Source organism: Ochotona curzoniae, unplaced genomic scaffold, assembly GCF_017591425.1.
Source record: "Ochotona curzoniae isolate NIBS_2020 unplaced genomic scaffold, NIBS_Ocur_1.0 contig_4792, whole genome shotgun sequence".
Taxonomy (NCBI): Eukaryota; Metazoa; Chordata; class Mammalia; order Lagomorpha; family Ochotonidae; genus Ochotona; species Ochotona curzoniae.
The window spans coordinates 11,046,888-11,072,120 of NW_024466389.1; the positions used below are offsets into that span (position 1 = coordinate 11,046,888).

The window sequence follows — 25,233 nt, forward strand, 5'->3', positions numbered from 1 at the left end:
GAAGCCATTCTGCGACGCCGAACAAGGGAACGTGAAAGGAAAGTATTGAAATATGTACATCTCTCCCTCCTCTGTATATGGTACGACCCAGAGGGGGGCGGATAGGGGCGTGGGAACCACCGGCCAATCAAAGTAGCGCATGAAAACCCATGGACCAATCGGCGAAGTCGTCTCTTGCTGCGGCCTTCTTGGGCGTGGGGGCAGAGAGGGGGTTTCGAGAGCCAATGAGAGGGCGGGAACGGGACACGTGCTGCTGCGGGCGGAAGGCCGTGGAGAAGCCGGGTGTGCAGTCATGGCAGGTGCATCTCCCCGCTGTCAGTCTCCTGATCCCGCAGGGCCACACCGCGGACAGCCCTTTGCCCCCGGGACGACCCTGCAGCTTGCTGCCGGCTTCATGGGGCCAGCCAGATTTCCGGGGACCTTACAGATCACTAGCGATTCTAAACGAAGGCTGAGCCAGGCCAGGCTTAGCGCTTCCTTCAAACTAGGAGCGCTCTGCGCCACCCCTTCCCTGCTGCCTGCGAAAAGTTCGGGTTTTCTCGTAACCACTCAAAGATTTCTGAATGTTGCATCTTAAATCTTCCCCCATGACAGGTCGTGGGGACCGACCCCTTGCTAAAGCGCTGCGGCTGACTTTCTCACCGTCTAGTTTGTTGTTATTTTCTCCGGAACCTGGACATTTGCTTAGTTCTGGCTCTGGGTCCTGGCAGATGTAAGGCTCTGGTTCGTGTTTAGAACCAGAAATCCACACAGGATAGATTTCTGCTTAAAACAAACTTTATTGGGAGCCCTCCTGGGTGAGGTTCACCGGTCCAGTACAGACAGTGGGCCAGAGAAATGAGGAGTTATTTTTATTAGGGGGCTGTAGGGGGTTGTGGGACAAAGGAATGTGGCTTCTGGAGTGTTACAGGATCTCTTCGAATCTGTACGTCACTGCAGGCCCAGGAGCAGGCTGCCTTCTGGGGTGGCCTTATCAGTCACCCTTCTCAGCTTCCTCCTAGGCCGCCCCTCACACACCCCAGCTGGGCCTTACAGTAGGATATGATGCAAGTTATAGACTGCCCCTGCCCCGCCTCAGTTTCCTATTCTGTAAACAGGGAATAAACACACTCCGTCCCCAGAATTCTCCCATCCCCTCAGCGCTGCTTTCCCCCCAGATGGCACATTTTGGGGAGTTTCAGTGCAAGAAGTTGGGAGCAGGGAAAGACAACTATATAAGGAGATGGTCAGAGCAAGGTGGAGTCCGTGAAGACCCTGGTCAGGTGGGCTCAGTCACGTGGCAGCCACAGTGCCCCGAGTGTGGCCATGGACAGCAAGAAGCCCAAGCCCAGAGTCCAGGGTGGCGGCTGCTTGCTGGGCACTGTCGGGGAGGCTTGAGAAATGGGGCCTCGGAGGTCAACAGGCCCCACCTCCAAACCTGGCCTCATCAGGCCATGCCTTTGTCCAGCCGTCTTCTGTGTGGAACCTGTGAGATGCAAATGTGACGAGGGATGTGAAGTTTCCCGATGTAAACATTTTGCATTTTCATTTTGATTTTTAAAAAGATGTATTGATTTAAAAATCTGGACCAGCTGAAGGCAGGAGCCAGGAACTCCATCTGGGTGGCCACCATCTGCTGCCTGTAGGTGTGTTAGCAGGGTGCTGGGAGAAGTACAGCAGCCAGGACTCACGCAGGATGCAGGAGTTCCAGACAGCAGCTTAACCCACTGCACTGCAAGGCCTGCTTCCAGTGTTGTTTCGTTTAAAAGGCAGACAGAAAGATTTTCCACCTGGTGGCTCATTCTCCAGCTGGGGTTTTGAATGTCCCCATGGCACCACTGCTCATTTCTGGTGAACTCAGCTCTAAGTGTCCTTGCCCCTCCCTCCTTCAACCCCTGTGGAAGGACACTGTGACTCTAGAAGGTCAGCAAGCACAGGATTACAACTGATAGGATAATATTTGTATGAAAACAACTGGATGGATGCCTTTTGTGCAACTGGTTGGGTACCATTTGTAGAACAAGTGAATGGACACCTTTTGTATAACTGAGTGGATGTCATTTGTACGAGAACAGCTGAGTGGACAGCATGTGAGTGAGGACATTGGTGGGACATACAAAACAAAAGGAGTTCCAACCGGAAGTATAGAAACAGTTGATGGGTTCTGTTGATGAGCTCAATACCTCCTCCCTTATCCCATATGACCCTCAGTGTATAAAGTCTGATGCCACTCATAAACTTTGCCTTTTGACCATCAGAGTCCATGTGTGTTTTTATCGGCTCCGTGCACCAAGTCCATCGCTGCAGGACAGCGACAGACCCCCTCAATTAAAAACAAGGACTGTCAATTCGAAGACATTTCACTTTATTTAAAAGAAGCCAATATACAGGATATAAAGGCATGATATTTACAACAGTACAGTAAACGGGGGTTGGGTAGGGTCAGTAGTTTTTCCCGGGAATAGAAACCACCCCCCCCCCCCGCAATGTTAGAGCCAGCGGCAGGTAGGCGGGCAGGTGGACGCTCAGCAGCAGGGACTGGGGTGGGGTCCACACCAGGCAGATGTTAAAGTGCCCACAAGGGAGTCTCGCCAGGGGTGCAGGGTGGGCTGAGGGGTGCCTCTCTGCGGACTTGGGAGGGGGAATGCTGAGGCATTTGCACTGGACCCAGACCCGGCTCACCCAGCCTCTGATGCAAAGTCTCCACTTACAGACAATCTGGTTTAACCCGGGCCACCCCCAGACACCACTCCTCGCTCCCCAGTCCAAGGGCACCCGTCACTACCAGAGGACAAGCACAGGGCTGAGGGAAGGCCTTAGACCCTTGCCCAGCCTTGGCCTGCCTGGCTGAGCCATGGGCATCTTGCTTCTCCCCTCCCCACCCCACTCCACTACTAACTGGTAACCTGGGACTGAGTGCCCAAGGAGACCCCCCAGCCCCTCTACCCCTCACATCAGCCACACTCCACTCCTCACAGCCCATCAGAATCCATCCTTTGGAGTGTAGCCTGATCCAACCTAGCTCCCCTCTGCCTCACACCCCCTAAGACACCCAAGGTGCTGTGAAGTCAGGGAAGAGGAGATGGGCTGAGGTGGGGCTGGAGCTGAAGGAGCAGGGGGAGAGCCACTGCCAGCCCCCCACCCCTTCTGCAATGGTGGCGCCGTGTACAGTATCTTGTCCACAGGAAAGCGCTGGACAACACAACTGCCTACCCTGGATTAGAAAACCCTTCCTTTCATAAAAATAGATGAGAATCTCTTGCTTTATAAATAGATTACATGGAGTTTAACTTACTCCTTAGACTGCCCCGCCCAGTACCTTCTCCTCCCATCCCAAAGCAAAGTGGCATGACCCCCTCCCCCAGCCAACTGTGTGCCACCCACGGAGACCTCATGGGGAAGCTCGCCGAGACGCTTTGTAGAAGACTGAGTGTGTGAGTGTGAGTGTGTGTGTGTTTCACAACCAACCAGAGAGCTAAAGGGATGCTTCTCTCCCTGCCCCTCTGGAATCCTCGGCTTCTCTAAGGCCACCCCAAAACAGGCAAGTGATAGCGGACAGCACGGGGGGTGCCCACGGGAGCATAGTCCTGAAATACCAGCATCAATATGACACTGGGCTTAGAAAGAGAACACCAAAATCAAGTATTTACAGCTTTACAAAGGACGGGATTTGTCCGTCCCCACAGGGCCTGGCATGGCCCCTACCAATGCCGGGCTCTTTCTTGGCAAGGTGTGGGCTAGTGGCTAAGGGGCAAGAAGGGTCCACTGGCAAGGTGGGGAGGGAGGTGGCCAGGCTGAGACCCGAGAGCCAGCCCAGGATGCAGGCGATGACCACACCCTTGTCCTTCCCACCCCCAGCCCCTACACCTGCTCCCAAACCTCGTTCCCAAGGGGCGTGCAGATGTGGACAGCCTGTGAGAAGGAACTCTCGGGCCAGTGTCTCTCAGGCTCCTGGATGGACTCAGATCATGAGACCACCAAAGACGAATGACCTGGGCACACCAGTGAGAGAGGGAAGGGGCTATCACCAGCTCCCACACTGCACAGGTGGCCCTGTCGCCTGCCTCTTCACCAAGAACATGCCCTCACCCTCTGGCTACCTGAGCCTTGAACACTTGCCCAGCTCCAAGCTCCACTGTCCCCTCGGAGGAGACCCACGGGGACGGCCCTGTCTCCTACCCTCATTTAAACGGAAAAGCTTTGCAGCAGCTGAGGTCCGGGCCTGACTGGCTCTGACAACCTTTGGCTCAAATAAAAATAAAAACAAGAAGAACAAGAACACAGCATTCACCCCACGCGTGGGAACCCTGTGCAGCCTTAAGCACAAGGGGCGGTGAGAAGGAGGGGGACAGGAAGGTCCCCCTCTTCCAAACCCAGGGTTCCTCCACGTACCTGCCCAAAGAGACAGCTTGGCTGCCGACAGGGGGTCCTGTGGCCAGACTGACCCAGGCTCCCAGGGACAGGGGGTGCTCCCCCCGCCAACAAAACCAAAGGGCAAAAACTCATAATCCATCCATCAATTTCTGACAATCATACCCCGCCCAGCACATTCTCACTCCCTATACACAGTACATTGCATTCAACGGGTTACAGGCGGCATACACATGGGAGAGGAGAGCTAGAGAGGAAAGACAGGGAGGGGGACCCGTTCCAGACCAGGCAATGGGGAGTCAAGTTCCGGTCTTAGCTCCTCTTCACATCTAGCTCCTCTCACCTCCAGAGGGCGCTCCTGAGCCAAAGGGAACAAAAATTGGCCATCACACCCACTGCGGTGGGCACACAAAAAAGTTTAGGGCAGACAAAAGGAAAGTCTGCTGGGCTAGTCCCCAGCAGTGATTTGAGGAAGAAGGGGGGTGGGGACAGTTCTCAACACAGCTCCCCTCAGCTCAGGACCACTCCAATCCTGGGAAGACCCTGGCTCAGGCGAGCTCCCCACTGGAGGATGAAGGGCCATGCCAGGAGGTTGGAGACGGTCCTGACTCCAGCCACTGCTCGGCCAGGGGCCCTCGCTGCCTCCCACTGCCTCATAGCTGCCACCACTGTGGCAGGCACTGACCCAAACTCGGTTGTAGGAGGGAGCAGGTGCCAGGCCTGACCCCTTGCTACTTTTCTCACAGAGAAAAAAAAAAAAAAAAGCTGCAGAATCCCCAAAAGTTGGCTGGGGATTGAGGGAAGAACATCAAGTTCATGGCAATAAAAGACCCCCTTTCCCTACCCCACCCCACCCTGCCCCGCCCCTAACCCACAGAGGTCCCCAAACAAACGGTTGGCTGAGCGGGCCTGGGTCTTGCAGGGACCCAGCCCTCTCTTCCAACCTTGACCCTAGCCCCCTCCCCGGCCAGAACTCGCCTGGTCACCTTCTGGGTTCTGCAGGGACCCCAGGGATGCCAGGAGTGGGCCAGCCTTCCACAGTGAGATAAGGCAAGCTGCTCGTTGTGTTTTTGTGTTTTTGCATAGTAGTTTGAACACAGTGAGGCCCCACCTCCCACACTGCGCCTTGTCTCTCAGCTTCGCCACTGAACGTTAAGAATTCGTCTTCCCTCCCTTCCTGCCACATTTCTTGCTGTCCAAGAGTGAGCAAATCTAGAGCTCCCCACCAGGGCCTGGAAGGTTGGAGGTGGACGGGGTGGGTTGTGGGGAGATGGTTATACAGCAGGCAGGACACAGCTCAGGCTGATGGGAGGAGCAGGTGGGAGGGGGAGGGAACAGCTGAGCCCGTGACACCGTGGCCGGGCCCCCTCTCCCCTGCAAGCTTTGTATAAAAACCCCTGCTAGGAATAATTCTTTGGAGCTCAAAGTGGCTCAGCTTAAGGGAGAAGGCACAGTTAACACTGCATCTGGACAGAAGTCTGCGTTCATCGCGTGGAGAACGATAGAAATTGACAGCACCATTCCTTGGGTGGGTGGATGGAGCAGGGCTCCAATAGTGGTGGTGGTGGTGGTGGTGGGGTGGTGTGGAAGGAAGCAGCGGTCCCTCGGGGCCTCCGAGAAGGGAGGGCACGGGAAGTATGCATGGTGAGGGCATTGTCCCCACTCCAAGGAGGGAGGGGGTAGGGCCCAATCACCAGGACCCCCAGGCCCTCAGGTCCTCGGTCATCAGCTGACCATGGGCTCCACGTCCGCCTCCCGGTCCAAGTCCTCCTGGATCTCGTCGGTACTTCCTGAGTCACTGCTGGCTACCGAGCTGGGGGACGGGGAATTCCTGGGGAGCACAGGAAAACAGGGAATGGTCACAAGAGCAGCCTGGGACCCCGCAGATTCAGAGCCTTCACAACCGCATCCTGGACACAAGGCTCTGGAGGCCAACGTGGCGCCCAGCTCCCGCAGCCTCAGACTCAGGCCTGCTGTAGAAGCAGGGACCAGAGATCAGGCCAAGCTCTCACCCTCCGATGGTCTGGCACAGGTCTGGGTACAAGCAGGTGCTCAGAAAAGGACTCAGCGCACACTAGGTTGACAGTCTGGCTGCACCACGGGTGGGTGGGGAGGCCATGGCAGGCAGTTAGGGCACCACAGTGCCTGCTCCTGCAGCCAGCAGCAGAGATGATACCAGAGGGTTCCTGGAGCTTGTATAAGGCAGATCAGGCAGAGCCAAGCTGCTTATCAAGCTGCCCCCGCCTCTTGCACAGAATCTCAGTAAGAAAAGGTCCCAATGGCCAATGGACACTTGGCACAATGGCCAGCCTTCTTCACGCAGGAGCTCATTTGGATAGGGTTCTATCTGGCCCTCGTAAGGCTCAGCGTACACAGGCAGGACTCTGTCTTGGTGTGTTGTACTCAGTACACACCAGGCTCCCCATGACAGACACATCCAGCCCTGGGTCAGGAAGAAAAAGGAAGACAATGGCTTCCTTGGACACAGGGGCCTCCCCAGCCAGGGTGGAGGAGTGTCTCACCCATCTCCTCCGTTCCCCAGGTCAGAAGAAAACGGGAAGTAAGTGCTACATGGTAGGCATCGAATGTGTATCTATCCAATCAGTGGAGGGCACACTGGTTGCTGTGGGAGCTACATGAAGCTAGATATGCAAGTCATCTAGGACTCAATAGGTGTGCCACTCGATGGATGGATGGAGGGAGGGATGGATGAATGGATGGAGGGAGGGATGGATGGGTGGAAGGATGGGTGGGTGGGTAGATGGATGGATGGATGGACGGATGGATGGCTGGAAGGATGTGTGGGTAGGTAGATGGGTTGGTGGATGGCTGGGTGGGTGTGTGGATGGATGGATGTTGGCTAGGTAGATGGATTGGTAGATGGGTGGGTGGATGAGTGGATGGAGGGAGACTGATGGAAGATGGGTTAGGAAGATGAAACTCTTGCAGCCCCCCAGATTCTCTGCAAGGACTCCACCGTCAGACCCCAAGGGAGACGGAGTACCTGTCTGCAGAGCCCTTGATGAGCCGGCGGCAGGTCTCCATCTGCACGTCCAGGCCCCGCTTCATGCTGCACATCTCCATGTATTCGTGCAGGTGCCGGTTCATGTCACTCTTGGCCGTGGCCAGCTCCAGCTGGGAGGAACCGACAGAGAGTAAGGGTGAGGGCAGGCCAACTTCACTCTTCCTCAACAGAGGCCCCTCCAGAGGCCACTGCTGAACACGAGCCCCTCAGCACCCTGCCTCCTGGACATCAACCTCCCTGGGCCTCTGCTCCTCACCTGCCACCAGGGAAGTGGTTGCTTGGAAACCCCAGCAGCAGGTGCTTAGATAAGCCCGACCCCATCCCGAGAATTGGACCATGCCGCTCAGCGTCTCCAGGCTCCTTCACCCAGATATGATTAGGAATAGCCCCAGGTCCTTGGCACATCTCTGCCCCTTTTCTGATGAGGTGGCACTTCCTCCAGGGAAGGCACTGGGCTTTCTTCTCCAGCCTGAACTCAGCAATGACTGTTAGCAAGTGCAGGGCCCCTGATGCCCAAGGGAGCTGGCTAGCAGGCTGGTTCCTTCCTGGCTGAAGCCTTTGGTAAGTTGCTGGGACCTCTTCAAACCTCCCCTCCACCTCTGGACTGCCCAAGGGGAAGGTAAAGATAAGCAAAAAAGGGCCTTGACGTGCCTGCCATCACTGCGTGTGGCTCAGATGGCCCAAGGTAGGCAGGCAAAGGAGCCGCCATTTTCAGTGTCGTTTAGGAAACCTAGGCTCCACACAGGATGGGGCTTGCCCAGTGCCAGGCAGGGGGTTGGCAAGGCCGCCTGTCTCCCAGTCCTGGGCCAGCCCGCCCTGCTCACCCCTGCACACACCCAGGGGACCCCGGATCGCAGGGGGTTCCCCGCGGGCCTCAGGGCCAGCCCGCCCTGCTCAGCCCTGCACACACCCAGGGACCCTGGATCGCAGGGGGTTCTCCGCGGGCCTCACCTCGATCTGGCCTATAGTTTCTTGGTACTCCTTATCTCTCGTTTTGAAGAAGGATTCCGTCTCGTGAATCAGGTTGCCCAAGTTTTCCTCTTGCTGTATAAACAAGAGGACAATGCAGACTCCGCCAGGGTGGGGCCGGGGCTGAGGGGGTCCCCTGAAGCCCCCCACCTTTTAGAAGCCCCAGGGCTCACCTCCCCCTGCAGGTCGATGGAGGGATTGCAGTTGGTGAAGTCCTCCCACAGCAGCAGTGTGTCTTCATTCTCCTCCCACGTCAGGCTGTCGCAGTCATCATCAAAATCAAAGGTCTCCCGCCTGTGGGTGACACGGAGGGCGTCACTGACCCCAGGCTGGGGGCTCACACCGAGGACAGGAGGGGGTGACCACGGGGGGACGTGGGCCTTATCCAAAGACCTCAGCGGGTTAAGCTACTGCTTGTAACCGTGGCAATCCCAGGGCTCGCTGATAATGCACCCGTGCTTGGGCCCCTGCAGCCACGTGGGAGACCTGGATGATGCTGTGGGTTTCGGCCTGGCCCCGTCCTGGCTACTGTAACCAAAGGAGAGTGAAGCAGCAGATGGAGGACGCTTCTCTCTCTTTCTGTAACTCCACCTTTCAAATGAATAAAGCTTTTTAAAATGTAGATTTTCTTTATAAATCTTTTCACATGTGCTTTTTAAAAAAGATTTATTTATTTTTATTGGAAAGGCAGAAATACAGAGAGGAGGAGAGACAGAGAGGAAGATCTTCCATCTGCTGATTCACTCCCCAAGTGGCCACAACGGCCCGTGCTGAGCTGATCTGAAGCCAGGAGCCAGGAGCTTCTTCCTGGTCTCCCACATGGGTGCAGGGTCCCAAGGTCTTGGGCCATCTTCCACTGCTTTCCCAGGCCCCAAGCAGGGAGCTGGATGGGAAGCGGGGCCACCCATATGAGATCCTGGCACGTGCAAGGCGAGGACTTTAGCTGCTAGGCTATCACACTGGGTCCCTTCACATATGCTTTTAAAGACACCAGGTTTTGACTACTGGAGACTAAAGCTCCCAACTCCAGTGTTGTGATTTCCTTTATTCATTGCACAGCTGGCTCAAGCTCCTGCTTGGAGCGACAACAGTTCATGTTCTTGTGTCTGTAACACGGAATAGCTGGCATTACAACCCCCACATTACAGAAGTGGAAGCAGCTCAGCTGGAGTTATGCATGTGTCCACAGCTGTGCAGCTGGCTGATAGCACACAGTGGGACTGACAGCCTCTCCCCCATCAAGCACCATCCGTGCTGGATCTGGGCTGGCCCTGAGGCACATGTTAAACTGCAGCTAACTCCGCCTTCAAAACTTATCCCATGTGCTGAGCAGAATTCCTGCACCCATTGTACAGGTGAGGAAATGGAGACCCAGGGGTCCTTGTAGGTAGAGCCAAGCTGGAAACTTGGGATGAACTTGAAGCTGGCAGGACTTCAGGGCCTCCCAGGGGCTGGACATGGGAAGAGGCAGCCAACCATCTGGTCTACCTGGGTTTGCCTGGTTGGAGCATCCTTCTGTGTTCATTCCACCCAACACACCCAGTGAGGCTGCAGGAGTTAAATCAGTCAGCAGCGCAGGGGGGCGTGCGTTCACCTCCAGCCCTCTGCCTTGCCTACACTCCTTCAATTCCTCCCTGCATGCTGCCAAGCTTCAGACAACGGTCTGGGTTGTGGACAACTGGGAAGGGCCAGTGAAGCTTCTGATAAGACGCTGCCTAGAGCGCCCCCTGGAGCCAGGCCAGGCCGAGCCCCAACCCTGCGGCAGTTCCCGTGCGCGCCTGTAGGTGGCTCTGGCACTCCACAGACCAGATCTGGGGCTGGAAGAGGCTGGAGAGGGACAATGGCCACAGCCCCTAGGGGTGACCCTGCTCCTTGCATTCCATTCCAGATTCCTGACTTCACTTCCTTCCTAGTGGCCGGACAGGGAGGATGGGGAAGATAGTCATGGGAGGGTCTGGGGAGAGGAGCCCCACGTGCAGCAAAGCAGTAAATGGCTCCTCTTTGCTTTGGTCTGAAGCCCAAGCAATGGACTTGGGTCAACGCAGAGCAGTCCCCTGACACAGATGCATCATCCAAGGGCTTCATTTGTACTGGCCGGGGGTAGCCCAATGCATGGGCCTGGGCCGGAAGCTAGCAGAGCTGTCTGGGGGACAGACCAAGGTCCCATCAAGCATGGTCATGGCAGCCCAGCCTAGGGTTGTAGGATGCCAAATGCATCAAATAATCAAAGAGTGTTATTTTATAACTTAGGCAACTTTACACCCAGGTAATCAGATGCCCCCGTCCTGCCTGTCGGTACTCAGGCACCCAGGCATGTGGCACCTGTTCCTGCTGGCTTTGGTCAGAATGCTGTTTTGACACATAGGGGCCATGGCCGGTGTAGTCCCTAGATTCGGCTCTCAGCCTTGTCCCTTTGCAGCTCAGCCCAGTACTGGTCAGCTTAACCAATCAGCAGCGACTCGGTAGAGCCAGGGGTGTCAGTACCCTTGAAGAAGGTGTGAACCCAGCGAGCCTGGGGATCCCACCCCCCACACACACAATGCCACCCCTATCTCAGGCTCAGGAGGCCAACCTCCAGAAAACCTAGACACAGCCAGGGCTTATTCTTTAAAGCCCCTCTCAGCAGCAAAAGATGCGGCAGAGAGATGGCAAAAAGACAAACCAACAGTCCAGGGGTCTCCTCCTTAGCCCCCTCGAGCAGTCCCCTGCTAAAAACCCCCTCTCAGTTCTGTTTCAAGGCAGGCCCATGGCAGCACCTGGCCACAGAGTTCCCATCCTTACCCCGGGCCTGACCCCTGCCCCTGCCTCATCTTCCTCACAAGTCAGCCTGGCCTTGGAGGGCCCTGGCCAGGGACAGTGACCCTGAGGCGGCAGACGAGGGACATCTGTTCAGGCATAGGAATGGGGCCCTGGGCCAGGAGCTGGGGGCCTGGCTCCATCCCCACCCTGAGCCTTGGCTTCCTCTGAGAGTCTGGGAAGGGCAGGGTGGGGAGGCGTGGGGACGGCTCGGTCATCAGATCTGAGCAGAGACTACTGGCATCTCCACTGCAAACAGGCATGCGGCATGGAAGCAAAGGCAGAACCCAGACACCCTGTGCCAACTCTGCCCTCGCCACCACAAGGGAGAATACAGCATCGAGAAGGGCAAAACACAAAACCTCCCCAAGCCTCAGATGCACAATAGTGGGCAGGCTGGTACACCGGGACGGGAGAGAGCCTGCACTGGAGCGCTTGCTGACTTTGGGCAGTGACAGGTGTCAGGCTGCCAAGGGGCATCACAGAACCCAGAGTGGGCAGCCCTGTGCATGCTCAGTGCACAGTGCCTGCCATCACAAGCATGCCTAGCCTTAGACTCTGCCACAATCCAGGCAGCCCTTCTCAGTGACAGCACCCAGGCCTGGGTCTCAGTGTTTCAGGCAACTGGCCTCTCTGTCCAGAGGTCTCAGTGTTTCTAAGGACCAAAGTGGCAATGACAAATGCTCTACCTGGGGGAGCATCTGGGGTCAGCAAAGCGACATGTAGGAGGGGTCCTCAGTCTGGGGACTTACTGGGGGGGGGCACAGGAGCCATCTCTGAGCCCTGGGTGGAATCCATGCAGCTGGCCCAGCAAGCAGACCCGTGTGGCCTGTGGGAGGCCAGCTCCACACCAGCCCACAAGGGGCTGGCATCACGGCCTGCGGTTGAGCCACTACCTGCGATGCCACCACCACCCCATATCAGAGCACCTGCTCCACTTCCAACCCCGCTTACTGCTGATGCACCTGGGACAGCAGCAGAGTGCAGCCCAGGCGCTTAGGTCCCTGCATCTACATGGCAGCCCCCGATGGAGCTCCAGGCTCCTGACTTTGGCCTCGCCTCGTCCCGACCATTATGGCCACTGATTGGAAAGTTAACCAGGGATGGGAGATCTCTTCTTCTGCCTCTCCCTCTCTCTGTAACTCTGCCTTTCAGATAAATACAGAAATCTCTTTTTTAAAAAACAGTCCATAAATGAGGCTCTGTTTGGACCCTCCAGAGCCACCAGACAGATGCTTCTGTAGGACCAGAGAGTGGACAGCTCAGCCCTGGAATCTCCTGGGCAGGAACTGGCGCATGCTGCAGTTCAAGTCAGCACCCCCTGGCAGCTCTTACACTGGCTGGGGGCTTGCTCAAAGCCAGGAAGGGACAGGATGGACAGGACAGGAAATCATGCCACCCAGCCCCTGGCATCCCTGCCCAGGGTCCCCTAGAGCCCGAGGCTCCAAGAAGGCTGGAAACATAAAACCTCCCCCCGTTGTCCATGTTAAAAACACCCCAATTCGCTTGTGTTGGCCCAACCAGATACATCCTTGGGCTGTGCTCAACTCAGGTTGCTACTTGGCCACCCGCCCTTGGGCTACAGCCACGGGGGCACTCACAGCTGGTTACACGTGCGTCGGGCACCAGGGCAGTGGGTACTCACAGCTGGTTAAACATGCGCTTCATCTCATCCGTAATGTTCATGGAGCCGACCTCATCGTCGGAGAATCGGTTCACCTCCCCATCCTGCTCCGAGATGTCCTCGTCCGAAGCCACCTTTCGCTCTTTCTTTTTGGGGACCACCTGAACCAGAACGGAAGACAGCAAAGTAAATGGGAGGAGGGTCGTGGCTAGAATGGGCATGGTGTGTGGGAGGGGGAGGGGACGGGAAAGGGAGCCCGTGTCCTGCAGGAATGGATGGAACGTGGCCAGGCCAGCGACTACTGAGAGGTGTGTGGGTGCTCTACGAAGCAGGCAGTGTGAGCAGGAAGCACGAGGTGGGAGACATGCAGGGTGGGGGGACACGGCCAGCCTGCAGCTTTCACCTTGGGAGGCCTGATGCCTGGGCCACTCGGCTCACCCCTTCACCAGAGGGCTGGTCCCATGCAGCAAGAGCCACTGACCAGACCTAGTCACCTACTGGTCTCAGAACCAACCAGCCAGCCAGAGTGCCCCTGATAAGGGCCACCAGCCTTCTCACACATGCAAAGGCCAGGCACAGGACACCACCAGTGCCCGCTCTAAGCAGTGAGGGTGGCATCTGCTCTCCCATGCCCTGTCTCCTGGCAGGGGAGCAGTGAGCAGGCCAGGGATGAAGAAAGAGCCCCAGTCCAGCCCAATCTTGCCCAACCACGCCCAGAGTCACACACGGAAAGCCACAACATGCCATCTGGCCCTTGTGCTCAAGCCTAAGCCACATCACGACCCAGAACTCAGGAAGCAGCCTCTCCAGAATGGCCCAGCCCACAGTCCAGGCCCTCGCCGGCGCCACCTGCCCCTTCTCTCATGGGCACCCACACTTGCACGTCACTTCAGGGGATTCAGCAGACCAGGGCAAAACAACCAAAGGAGACGAGCTCCTCCATGACACCCTGAGGTCACCTCCCTGAGGACTCCCTAGAGTTGGGCCAGGGTCCCCCACCCTAGGGCCATCACCCAGGGCTGGCACACCAAGGGAAAGATAGTGGATGCAATGTGGACTGGAGCACAAGCCCTGGAGGGCAGGGAGACCTGACTTAGCCAGCTTTGCCTCCTCCTTCGGGCATATCCTGGTCTCCATCTCCTGGGCCACCAGACAGCAGAGGCAAAAGGAGCTGCAAGTCCCCCCAGCTGGGATTCTAGGCTGTTCTGGGGAGGCCAGGGAGTCGGGCGGACACTGCCTCTCGGGGAGGGACATGAGCAGGAAGTCAAGGGAAGGGGGTGGGCCAGGCAGGGAAGACGCAGGGCAGGTGGCAGCTGGTCACCTGGAAGATCTTGGACACGTCTTCCGAGTTCCGCTGCTGTGCAACATCGCACAGCTTGGCCGTGATATCGATCCGGCGGCAGATGTCCATGTCCACCTTCATGGCCTTTTCTTGGATCTTTGTGTCCAGGTCTGTCATGGGCTGCAGGGAGGACAGCAGGGGTTACATGAGCGAGGGAGCAGAGCAAGCAGGAGGGGCTGGGCACAGAGGGTCGGGCTGGGGGGAGACAGGGAGGCCCTCCGGGAAGTCCAAGGGATCTGGAGCCTTTTGTGGAGGTGCAGGATTGTGTCGACACTGTTCAGGGGAGGGAGGGGCGTGGGGCCTTGTGGTGACACTGTGGGAGCCCCGTATCAGCACACAGACCAGCACACACAGCCTGGAGGCCCCGTATCAGCACACACAGACCAACGTCTGTCACCATTTGAGCAAAGAGAAAGACACACGTCGCCCGCCTGGTTAAAACCACTGCTGTCTTTCTACCTGCAAGGCAGCTCTTTCTCCTGGGATCCCTCCTTGGTTGCTCGCGAGGGTCTCCTATGGCCCTGAGGCTTCTCCCAGTCACATCTACCACAGCCCCTGAGTACCAGCCAACACTCCAATCTGTCCCTCCCTTCCCCCCTGCTCCCCAGGGCATGTGGCTTCTTTTCCAAGAGGTTCTCCCAAAGGGACTACCCACTGCCTACTGTAACAGGAAGCCGCAATCCCCAGTAGTGAGGAGGCTTTGCTACCCAGGGCTCCTGACCCCACAATTACTCTGGGGGCTTTGGACTGTCACAGGGACATGCACGCTCCCTGGTTTTACAAAGCACTTCTGTGGCAGGCTGCTGGCCCTGAGGTGGGGGGCACCCAGGCCAGCACAGATCAGACCCCATCGCAGCCCGGCCCCTGGGAGCAAGTCAGATCCAAGTCGGAGCAAATGCATACACATCAGAGGACCTGGGCGGGCGGGATGGGTTAAGCGGGAGATTAATGCATCTCTACTCAGACCACGGGAAGCGGACGCGGGCGGGCAGGGGCAAGGAGGGGCAGGGAAGGGCGCCTGGTCTCGATGCATCCGTCATCGTTGCGGTCAAACGCAGCCAGCCAGGACTCTAACTAGAAGCCAAGCTCCTCGAGTGAATGAAGCGATTGGCATGATGGGCATGGGGGAGGGGGAGGTCGTGACTCCCGGAGCGGCAGCACTTACGTCACTCATGAGCCCCTTAAACACCACCAGCTCGGCCTTGAGCCGCTCTATCTTCTCGTTCATCTCCTCCTGGATGGCGTCGGCCTCTTGCGCTGCCTGCGGGGACAGAGATGCGGACGCTGAGAGGACGGGGACCGGGCGGCGGGATCTAGAACTCTGGGCACTAATGTCCAAACAGGCTGGCTGGGCAGCAGTGAGCCAGGGAAGAGTCATCAAGGACCTTGTCCCAGCCTAGCTTCCCGCTGAGCCCTACTGATGGGTGACTTAAACCACTTTGGAGGGGCCCGGCAGCCTGGCCTAGCGGCTAAAGTCCTTGTCCTGAACGTGCCAGGATCCCATGTGGATGCCGGTTCTAATCCCGGCAGCTCCACTTCCCATCCAGCTCCCTGCTTGGGGCCTGCGTAGGCAGTCAAGGATGGCGCAAAGCCCTGGGATCCTGCACGCGCGTGGGAGACCCGGAGGACGGTCCTAGCTCCGGCTTTGGATTGGCGCAGCACCGGCCGTTGCGCTCACTTGGGGAGTGAATCATCGGACGGAAGATCTTCCTCTCTGTCTCTCCTCCTCTCTGTATATCTGACTTGCCAATAAAAATAAAATAAATCTTAAAAAAAACACCACTTTTTGAAAGTAAATGTATGGTGTGAGGGGGAAATGGGACAAAACAGTTACAGCATAGTCAAGCCTCCACAGCTGAGGCTTCTGTACCCACAGGTCCAACCAAGCCTGGATTCAAAATACTGAAACACAGGATGAAGGCTTGGTGCAGTAATGACGGCTCTGCTTGGGACCCACTCATCCCATCTCGGTCCCTGGGCTCAGTCCTGGCTCGGCCTCAGATTAACCTCCTGCTGCAGTGTACCATGGGCAGCAGCAGGCGACGGCTCAAGTCTCTGTGTCCTTGCCAGCCATGGATTTGAGTTCCAGGCCCAGCCAGAAGATAGAAAAATCTCTCTCTGCCCTTTAAATGGAAAAATATATATGTATATTTTTCAATAAAATAAAATTTGCACCTGCACTTAATGCATACATTTTACTCTGGTCATTATTCTGTACACAATATAGTGTAACAACTGTTGATCCAATATCTATATGGTCCGATATGATCCAATATCAATATCTATATGGCATTGTTAAGAATAACTGAGACCTTATAATTGTTAAGTACTTATGTATATAGGATCTGCAGGTAATAGACAAATACTGCATAGTATCCCATAACGGACTGGGGCACTGCTGGGTTCGCTACTCTCGGGCATCCTGGAACCAGGGAAAGAGGGCATGTGAAAATATTAGGCTCCATGTTGCACTGCCCAAAATGGCTATATTGTGTATATCAATCTAATGGGTACATTCACACTATGTTGTCCTGGGTGTGTGTGTGTGTGTGTGCACGTGTGTGTGTGTGCGTGTGTGTGCGTGTGTGTGTGTGCGTGTGTGTGTGTGTGCGTGTGTGTGTGTGTGTGTGCGTGTGTGTCAACTGTGGAGGGGTTGAACCGGAGATCACTTTGTCTACTTTGTATTTCTCTGAATTTTCCAAATATTCCAGCACATAAGGTTTGTTCAGCAAAAAGGATTTTGGTTATTCTAACAAAGTACCTCCTATCATCACTCCTCATCATTTTAATCCACCTCTAACCTGCTTAGAAGATAAATGCTTTCAACACCAGCACAAAGTTTTAAAGATTTTGTTCTGGAAACAAACAAACAAACAAAGTTTTCATACTTGGTCATGGAGTTACTACTCTTGTTTCCATTTGGTTGAGAAGGAAAGAAAGACTAAGGGGCGTGGGATGTCTCCCGAGCAGGAGCCACTGCAGGTGGGTGACGGAGCACAGCCCAGAGGGCAGAGCCTCCAGACACAGCAGCAAAGGGACTGTCTTCATGTCAGCTGTGAAGTCGGCCTGAGCTGGGGACCTGCCCAAGAGACCCAGCTGCTGAGGGGATCGGGCCACCTGATCTAATCTCAGGGAAGGTGACAGAGGCCAGAGGAGGTGTCCTGGTCCCAGATCACCCTGCAAGCTGGTGGCAGCTGCAGGAGCTGACCCCAAATGTCTGAACTCCAGTGTCTGAGCTGCAGCACTGAGCCCATCAGGGCAGGTTCCCCCTCCACCCCCGCTGGTCCCTCTGACGACTCTCACCTCCTGCAAGGTGTCCACCATGGTCTGCAGGTTCATGCGCTTGGCCAGCTCTTCTTCCCACCTGCAAAAGCCAAGAAGGACAGGTGCTCAGAGGGCAACTTTCCCACACCAGTTCAGTCCTCACACACGGCCCCAGCGGCCACCCTGGGCCTGGGTGACCCCATCCCTGCTTGCCCCCAGGAGCTGCCAGCTAGGGGTGGTGGTACCAGAGGACAGCCAATGTGACATGTTGACACCAGGTGTGGCAGTGCCACCTTTGCAACACGAGCCAGGCATCTGGGGAGACAAAGGCAAGAGGGGCAGTGCCACCCCTGATACACTGACAGGCCAGGGCTGCCACGCCTGCTGGTGCTGCAAGAAGCAGTTGTGAACTGGCCCTCGGGAGCCAGGCAGCAGCCAGTTCCACCTTGAGGCTTGGCTCTGCTCCCACGAGAGACAAACACTTACTGTGCTCACTGACAACCTTGGATCCCCTCTGCAGTCTACCCCGAGCAACTCAGAAATCTACATGGGTGTTGTGCAGAAGCTAAGGCTGAATGGAGTACAAAGCCTCACCCAGAGGCCCAGGACTAGCTGACATGTTGGACTGGAATTCAAACTCCAGCCTGTTTTACTCCGTCAAAACAACCACCATCTCTTCGGAGCTCATGACGGGCCAGGCCCAGGCCCAGGTCCAGGTCCAGGGGCTTCCCATGGGTCATGCCCTGTAGGCATGAGGCAAGATCAGGAAGGAGCAAGGGGAGTGGAGGGGAATCACAGGGCACCCCGGCACTGCCCACAGGACAAGGGACTGGAGGACAGTGAGTGACAGCCCCAGCCCCTCTTTACTGTGACATCCTCTGTCCCAGGCACCTTTCTCCCCCAAATATCCAGTCCTCCCAACCAACCCCCAACTCCTCCGCACACGGCTGAGCTCGGCTGCAGCCTGCTGGGAGGTACTGAATCCCAGATGAGGAGCCAGAGTTCAAGCCCAGTGGGCAGGTTCCTGCTAAACACTGGGAGTCCCCACGCAGGGGCTTCCCGGGAGACCCAGGGGCCGCCAAGCCTGGCTCTCCTCACAGTCCCGCAGTTGCTGGGACAGGCCACATCCTAAGACAGACAGCGCAGCTTCTGTCTTCCCTTGCCCCATGTGGCCCTCCCTACATGGCTGCAGAGCAGCAAGGCCTGGAAGCCTCTTAGGATGCGGCTGGGGCCAGCTAAAAATAGGCCAGGAGGTGGTGGTGGCGGTGGGGGGGTGGATGCAGTCAGTGATGTCACCGGCTTTGGGAAATGAGAGAAAACGGATACTGTTTGCACACACAGAGGGAAGGGCCTCCCCGCCTCCACATGAGACGGCTCTAGCGGGGGCTCCCGGATACACCCACACTCCCTCTCCCAAGTCTCTTCATTCTTTGCCAGCCTCGAGGTTAGCGGCCAGGCCTGGAGCTGCTGTGGGCTCCGGGGTCCAGACAGAGACGCAAGCGGCTGGGGCTGCTGCCAGGGCTGCAAGACGCATAGGAGGCCAAAGAGAGGCAAGGAGAGAATCCCGAGGCCTGAGTCAGGCAGAACCACCCTCCTGGGTGCCCCTTACAGAGCATGGGCAAGTCATTTGTCCAGGTTCATCCCACACACCAGGGCAAGGCTCCTAGCCTCACCAGGGATATGGGGAGGGGGGTCACAAAGGCCAAGGGGGCAGAGGTTTCCAGGCCACTCCCCCTTCTGCTCTACCCTTAGGGAGCCAAGGGGCCCAGGACACAGGTCTCGTGCTGAATCATCTCCTGGCCTCGCTGGCACTGAGGAGAGTCGGGGCTCAGTGCCCAAGCCGGGTGGAGGAGGGCTGGCTGCAGCCTGGCTTCTGGGGCCAGCCTTGCTACTGTATCCAGCAGCAGACAAGGGAGCATGGGGCTCGGACACAGGCACCTGGGGCAGCTCACCGACATTCCCGCCCCTGTCGGAGCCAATGCTTCACATGGACCCACTGCACAGGTCAAGAAAATGAGGCCCAAAGAAGGAAAGTGACCGGCCCCAAAGCAACGCAGGGCGTGAACGCCAGGCCCTGTGTTTAGATCTCCAGACACGGTAACAGCAGCCACGTCTTGGCAGACGGTCTGGGTCCGTGCTTGGGGCTCAGTACCTTGTAGGGACACATCATCTGCTGGAATGTGACGTATTAACTCTCCCAGGGCAGCTGAGGTTCAGGTGAACCTCTAGTCTGAGATCACATGGCCAGCCAACAGGGGGCAGGAACACACACAACCGCACTGCAAGGCCACGAATCTCCGGGCAATCTTCACCAGTGAACCCTGATCCCCAGGGCCGGGGTTGGGGCATACAGCAGATCACTGGCAGATGGGAGGCCAGGCGTTGCACCCCCCCTTCCCGCCCATCTGCACCCACTCCTCCCCCTGACTAATGTTTCCCATGCTGCACCCCAGGGAGCAGCTTAGCACCAGTGGTTTTACTCCAAGGGCCTTTATTTCCAAAGCCCAGCAGGTGCACCGGCTGGCTCGCCCCACCCCTCCCCAGGAGTCTGAGGACAACTCCCCAAACAGCTGGCTGGTCCCTCCTGGGATGGCGGGAAAACCGGGCTCAGCAGGCACCCATGTTGAAAAGCTCTGCCCTTGAGCCACTCGGGCGGATGGGGGCGGTGAGCCAGACAGGCGAGCTGTTTCTCAAGGCGTCCCAGACACATCACATTCACTGCAATTCTGCCTAGAGCCAGCCAGCGCCCAGCTCCACCGAAACTGGTCATCCAAGCTGCTGGTCGGGAGATTTCAACACCTGCCTCGCAGACACCGTCCCGGCACCAGACCTGACCCGCCCACGCGTAAGGCTTTGGCGGGTACAGAGCGCAGGCACCTGCTCGTGGGAAGGGGCTGCTAAACGTCATTTCCTTCAAGAGTTTGCCATCCTTGCTTTTCACACCAGCCCACAGCTGGGTCAATGATTGGATTCAAGTTCAGGAGAGGTCAAACCTAACCCCTGGGCCCTCTGAGGCTGGAAGGACTACTGGGGTCACCAGTGACAGCGAGGGCAGGAAGGCAGACCAAGGCTTCTGGGGGAAAGACCACCTCTGAGGCAGGCAGTGAGGGGGTTCTGTCAGATGGGGAGGGAGGGGTCCCATCTGACCAAAGGACCCCAGACTATGACTATGGATGGCCCTGTCATTGGAGGAAGCCCTTCACCCCTCCCCACTGGAGGCAACCTTCAAACAGGACCCCAATGGCTCACATGCTCCAGGCTATGGAAAAACTCAGAGAGACCTTCACCCCCCATTTTACAGATGGGAAAGTGAAGGCCAGGAGAACACGGACAACTGGAATCAGTGCCAACATGACCTGGACTGTCTAGACTACCTGAACCAACAGTTCCTAATGCATGCAAGTTGGACCTGTAGCCCTTCCCGAGGCCCAGCTCCATGTGGCAGGTGGGGAAACAGGCTGGGCAGGCGGGAGTGCAGGCACTTACTTCCTCTTCCTCCCTCCTGGGCATCCTGCAGCTCCAGCACCCCTCCCAGCTGGTCTCAGACATCAGCCACTGTTCCCCTTCCTCTGCTATGGGATCTCAAGGCACTGGAGTCCTGTGACAGCAGTTTGAGGTCCTGGGCGCCAAGGGCCAGGGCCTGCTGCCTCCACCTCTGGCCGTGGAGCCAGACTGGGCAAGGAAGAAACCAAAGGTTCCCGCCCCCCCCAAGAGCAGCCACATCTGGCGCTAGTGCTTGAGGACCGGCCACGCCCCTGCACCCCACAGTGTTCCCTGCCTGGCATGGGGACAGCAGCGAGAGTGGAGTCAGACACGAATGAATGGATCCAAGCTGCACACACTCCTGGGGTCCCCACCCCCACAGCATCCTGAGCCTTCATTTCTCAGGCTGGGGGATGGAGGGGGGTTTCCCGAGCCAAGTTCCCAGCACAGCCTCTCTAGGGAGACGCCAGGCCAGGGGGAGGGGAGGCCAGGCAGGAAGCGGCCTGGAGAAGAAGCCGACCTTCCAATCCCCACAGCCCACAGCCCCGGGGCCAGAGGGTGGAGGCAGGGATGGCGGGACAAAGAGCGCAGGGAGTGGAAATGACTCCAGAGCGATCCAGGGTCCGGGCGCCCACTGCCAGCGTTCTAGGGGGACAAGCATTCACCCCGTGGGGGGATATCGGACAGGGTGGGGGAGGCAGCAGCTGCCGGCCCAGCCAGATGTGCACCACCCCCCTTCGCATTCCTGAGGTGCTTCCGCAGAGAGCACGTGTGGGAGGAGCCAACCCAGCTGGTCCCTGGGAGGAGGAATGGACGGCCTTGACCAGCCCCCACCCCCAGCCCCATCCCCATCCCAGCCCACACTTCGGCCAGCTCTCCTCCTCCCCGTCCTGGGCGGCCCAAGTGGACACTCAGGCTCACAAAGCCGGGCCCACAGAGGGACGGAAACCCATGCTGAAGTCATTGGTAGAGGGGCTGACTCACACACCTCTCACTTCCTGTGCTGAGTGCAGGGGGCTGTGTCGGGGCTCCACTTCCGGCTTGGGGCAAAGGCAGAACCATTAGCGCTCTGGGAGACAGCCCTGTTGGAGAGTCCTGAGACGCCTGGGCAGTACAGGGCCCATGTAGGCATGCCAATGACTCAGTCTCCCCTCTTAGGGCTAGGAAGCATATCTTATGTGAGGGGAACAGTGTAGGTGACAACACCCAGTCCTGCCCCAGGCACCCAGTGGACAATTGAGGCCGGGCAGCTCCCTGGGAACTCAAGGCCAGACACAGAACTGGGAGGAGCCACCAGAGTGGTTCCCACCTTGCCCAGGAAGGCCAGCAGCTGGCACACCCAGGTGATGGGAAACAGCTCAGGTAAGGCTGGGATGCTGTCATCAGTGGAAAACTTTATTCTGGGCCAAGTGTGGGCCCAGCCCCTGGCAGAATGCAGATGGGAGCAGCTTCTTCCTCCCGGGCAAGTCGGCAGCTCGTGCCCTTTCCACTCCACCCTGGCCCGCAGGGGGCTCCCCCACCTCAGCAGAACCAGCCGCCTGCCTGGCACGGGGCTGGAACCTGTGACTCGACCACAAGCTACCTGGCCAGGCCGGCTCTCAGTTCTGCACTGCCCACCTGCGAGGGCCCAGAGGTGCCGCCCTGCTGTGCCCAGGCAGTGCCCTGCCCAGGACTCCCAGCAGAGTGGGCCCACGCCCGGCACCCTGCCTTATGTAGAGTAATCTGAGGCCATTCAGACAGCCCTCACTGCCTTCCAGTTCCTGAACCCCGGCTGGCTCCTGCTGTGCCGAGCCAACACCCTCCCTCCTTCTAACTCTTCACACCACAGGAGCAAAGAACACCCACCAGGACCAAGGGCATGGGGGTTGGCATGGCTGGGAAGACAAGGTCAAAAACCCACGGCCACCACGGCTGATGCCTGGCTCCCTGCAGGCTCTGTGTGTGGCATGTGGACGCTCTCCCTCTTCACTGTCCCCTCTCGCTTACCATGGGAGTCCCCTTCGGGGGCAATGAACGGGGGGGGGGGTGCCCCCGCGGCCCTCCCATGGGCCCTGCCCACCCCAGCCCCTTGTGGGAACCAACAGGATCCCCTGCCATCCTCCCACTTCATCCATCTATATGGAACCTGGATCCTGGGCAGGTGCACGTCACAGCCATGCCCCCCAGAGCCCAGCTGCCCAGCTGCACTCTGTGGCTCACAAGAGGAAACACAAATTAAATGCCAACTGATTGTCTCTGCCGAAGAGTATTAATTTAATGCGAACACTTAACCAGGGCAACCGATTCCATTACAGACGGGCGGTAATGGCTTGGGCAGCTGGAGCACAAGCTGCGGGCTGGTGATGGGCACCGCCCGAGTGTGCCCCTCGGCCCACCATGCTGCCACCTGCTCAGACACACACTCAGGTCTTTCCTTCAACCTGGCACAAAGGTCTAAGCGAGGAACCCCAGTGGACCAGATGTGTTCATGCTGCCTGGTGGGCAAGCTGGGACGGTGGTCTACGGCACCTCCCCCAGGGAGAGAGTCCCGGGCTGTGGGACTGACTGCCAGCATGACCCCAGACCCGCCCAGCCTCAGGCGGCATTAGTCTCCCCATCTCTACCATCATCTCCCAGAACCCCTCTGGCCATGACACTGGTCATCTGTAGACACTGAGGAATGTCCCCTGCTAAGCCCAGGAAGAGGAGATAGCCCTAAGGTCACTAGCACCACCCGCAGCTCTCCTGGGCAACCCACTTGCTTGTCATTCACCAACCCCCTCAACACACACACACACACAGAGTTCTCGAGGGCGTGTCCCCAGCTGCACAGGTGCTTGGATGGCCTAAGTGTCTGGGATTGGGTCCCCATGTGGGAGACCCAGATGAAAAAGCTCCTGGGCTTCTGGCTTCTGCCTCGCCCAGCTCTGGCAAACCAGCAGGTAGGAGACTCCCTCTGTCTTTCCTTCACCCTGTATAACTCTGCCTTTAGAACAAACTCTCTCACACACAAACACACACACAGTTTATAAGCAGGAAAAGGCCCATTAGCCTTATGCTTAAATCATCCACAGTCCACATCTCAGTGCCGCCCGGGGTTCCCTTCCTGGCTTTTCACTCCAGCTTCCCACCAGTGCAGACTTTGGGAGGCAGCAGGGGATGGCTCAAGTCACTGGATCCCTGGTACCCAAGAGGGAGAGAGGATTGAATTCCCAGCTCCCATGCCTTGGGCCCCAACCACATTCCGGGCATCTAGGGAGCGCACCAGCAGATGGGAGCTCTCTGTCTCTTGCCCTCTCTCGCTGAGTTAAACAATGAAGCACATACACATACCCGCAGAGGCCACAGGTCTGCCTGCCAGCCCCACCAGGAAGAGCAGGGAAGCGGAAAAGTCGCCTATTGTCTGTGTTTCCCAGAGGGCCTAGAACCTCAGTTTCCAACTTTGTAATAACAGGGTTAGCGAACCTATCCTGTAGGGTTCATGGCCGGATCAGAAAAGTGGGTTCAAGGGAGGCTCCCTGACTGTCCCTGTTCAGGGGAAGAAGGGGCAGCTGGCTGGACACAGGTCCTGACCACCAAGTCAGGGGCAGTGCTGTACCCTGACCCTCAGGGGATCCAACAGCAGCCGAGAGCAGATGCGCTGTCTTCACTGCACAGGATCATCCCAGCAGAGAGGCAGAGCAGGTGCTGGCCTTGGGCCGTGGGGAGGGGCTGCAAGGAGTCAGCCACATGTCCCACCTGCTTCCTGGAGACCGAGGATACCCCTGCAGGGTAGCTGGTGGTCTCACAGCTCACTGTGAGGGGCCACTAGGCCCCTAAGAGAGACAGGAGAGGGACAGCAAGTGCCCAGCTGGGTCCCCAGACCCCCACACACCTCCAACCGCGAGGTAGCCAGCACTGAGCAGGAAATCCAGTATGGAGGGCCACCTCTGCCCCTGGCCAGCTCTCAGACCTTGGGTTAGTCCCTTCTCCTTTCCTAGCTTCACTGTCCCATGATGAATGCAGCGGTATTGAATGATAAATGCACGGCACCCAGTCAGCCATGTCAGAAAGCCATGGCCCCTGGACAACTCTGACCACAAAGCCATTTCATGCAGCCAGTCCTTGAGCTCTAACCAGTGTGTTCAGTTCAGGTGGGGTGGGAGCTGTGGTCCAGAGCCAGAGGTCCTGAGATCGAACCCCAGCCGCATCTTGTGGCTCTGCAGCCCAAAGCAAGCTGCCCATGTTCTCTGAGCTTCAATCCTCATGTCCACACACACGGTGTCTTGCAAACACTCCCAGGAATAATGCTGGGAAGGTGCCTGGCACAATGCGGGCATCCCGTGAGCAGGAAATCGGTGTCATGACCTGGAGAAATTGGGAGAGACCAAGAGCGGGCAGCACCCTATAAGCAGCTCCGGC

At 57.6% G+C, this 25,233-nt stretch overlaps 1 protein-coding gene across 1 annotated transcript in view; it reads right to left on the reverse strand.

Moving 5' to 3' along the window:
* Positions 1–5,250: 5,250 nt before the first annotated feature.
* The window catches only part of IFFO2 (intermediate filament family orphan 2), a 40,963-nt gene continuing 20,980 nt past the window's right edge, over positions 5,251–25,233 (reverse strand). The window contains exons 2-9 of the mRNA XM_040987989.1: positions 17,410–17,470; positions 15,272–15,367; positions 14,086–14,226; positions 12,786–12,925; positions 8,518–8,638; positions 8,327–8,419; positions 7,355–7,485; positions 5,251–6,181 (exon numbers count right to left, since the gene is read on the reverse strand). Coding sequence (XP_040843923.1) covers positions 6,076–6,181; positions 7,355–7,485; positions 8,327–8,419; positions 8,518–8,638; positions 12,786–12,925; positions 14,086–14,226; positions 15,272–15,367; positions 17,410–17,470 — 889 coding nt within the window. The 3' untranslated portion in view covers positions 5,251–6,075. The remainder of the gene's footprint in view (positions 6,182–7,354; positions 7,486–8,326; positions 8,420–8,517; positions 8,639–12,785; positions 12,926–14,085; positions 14,227–15,271; positions 15,368–17,409; positions 17,471–25,233) is intronic.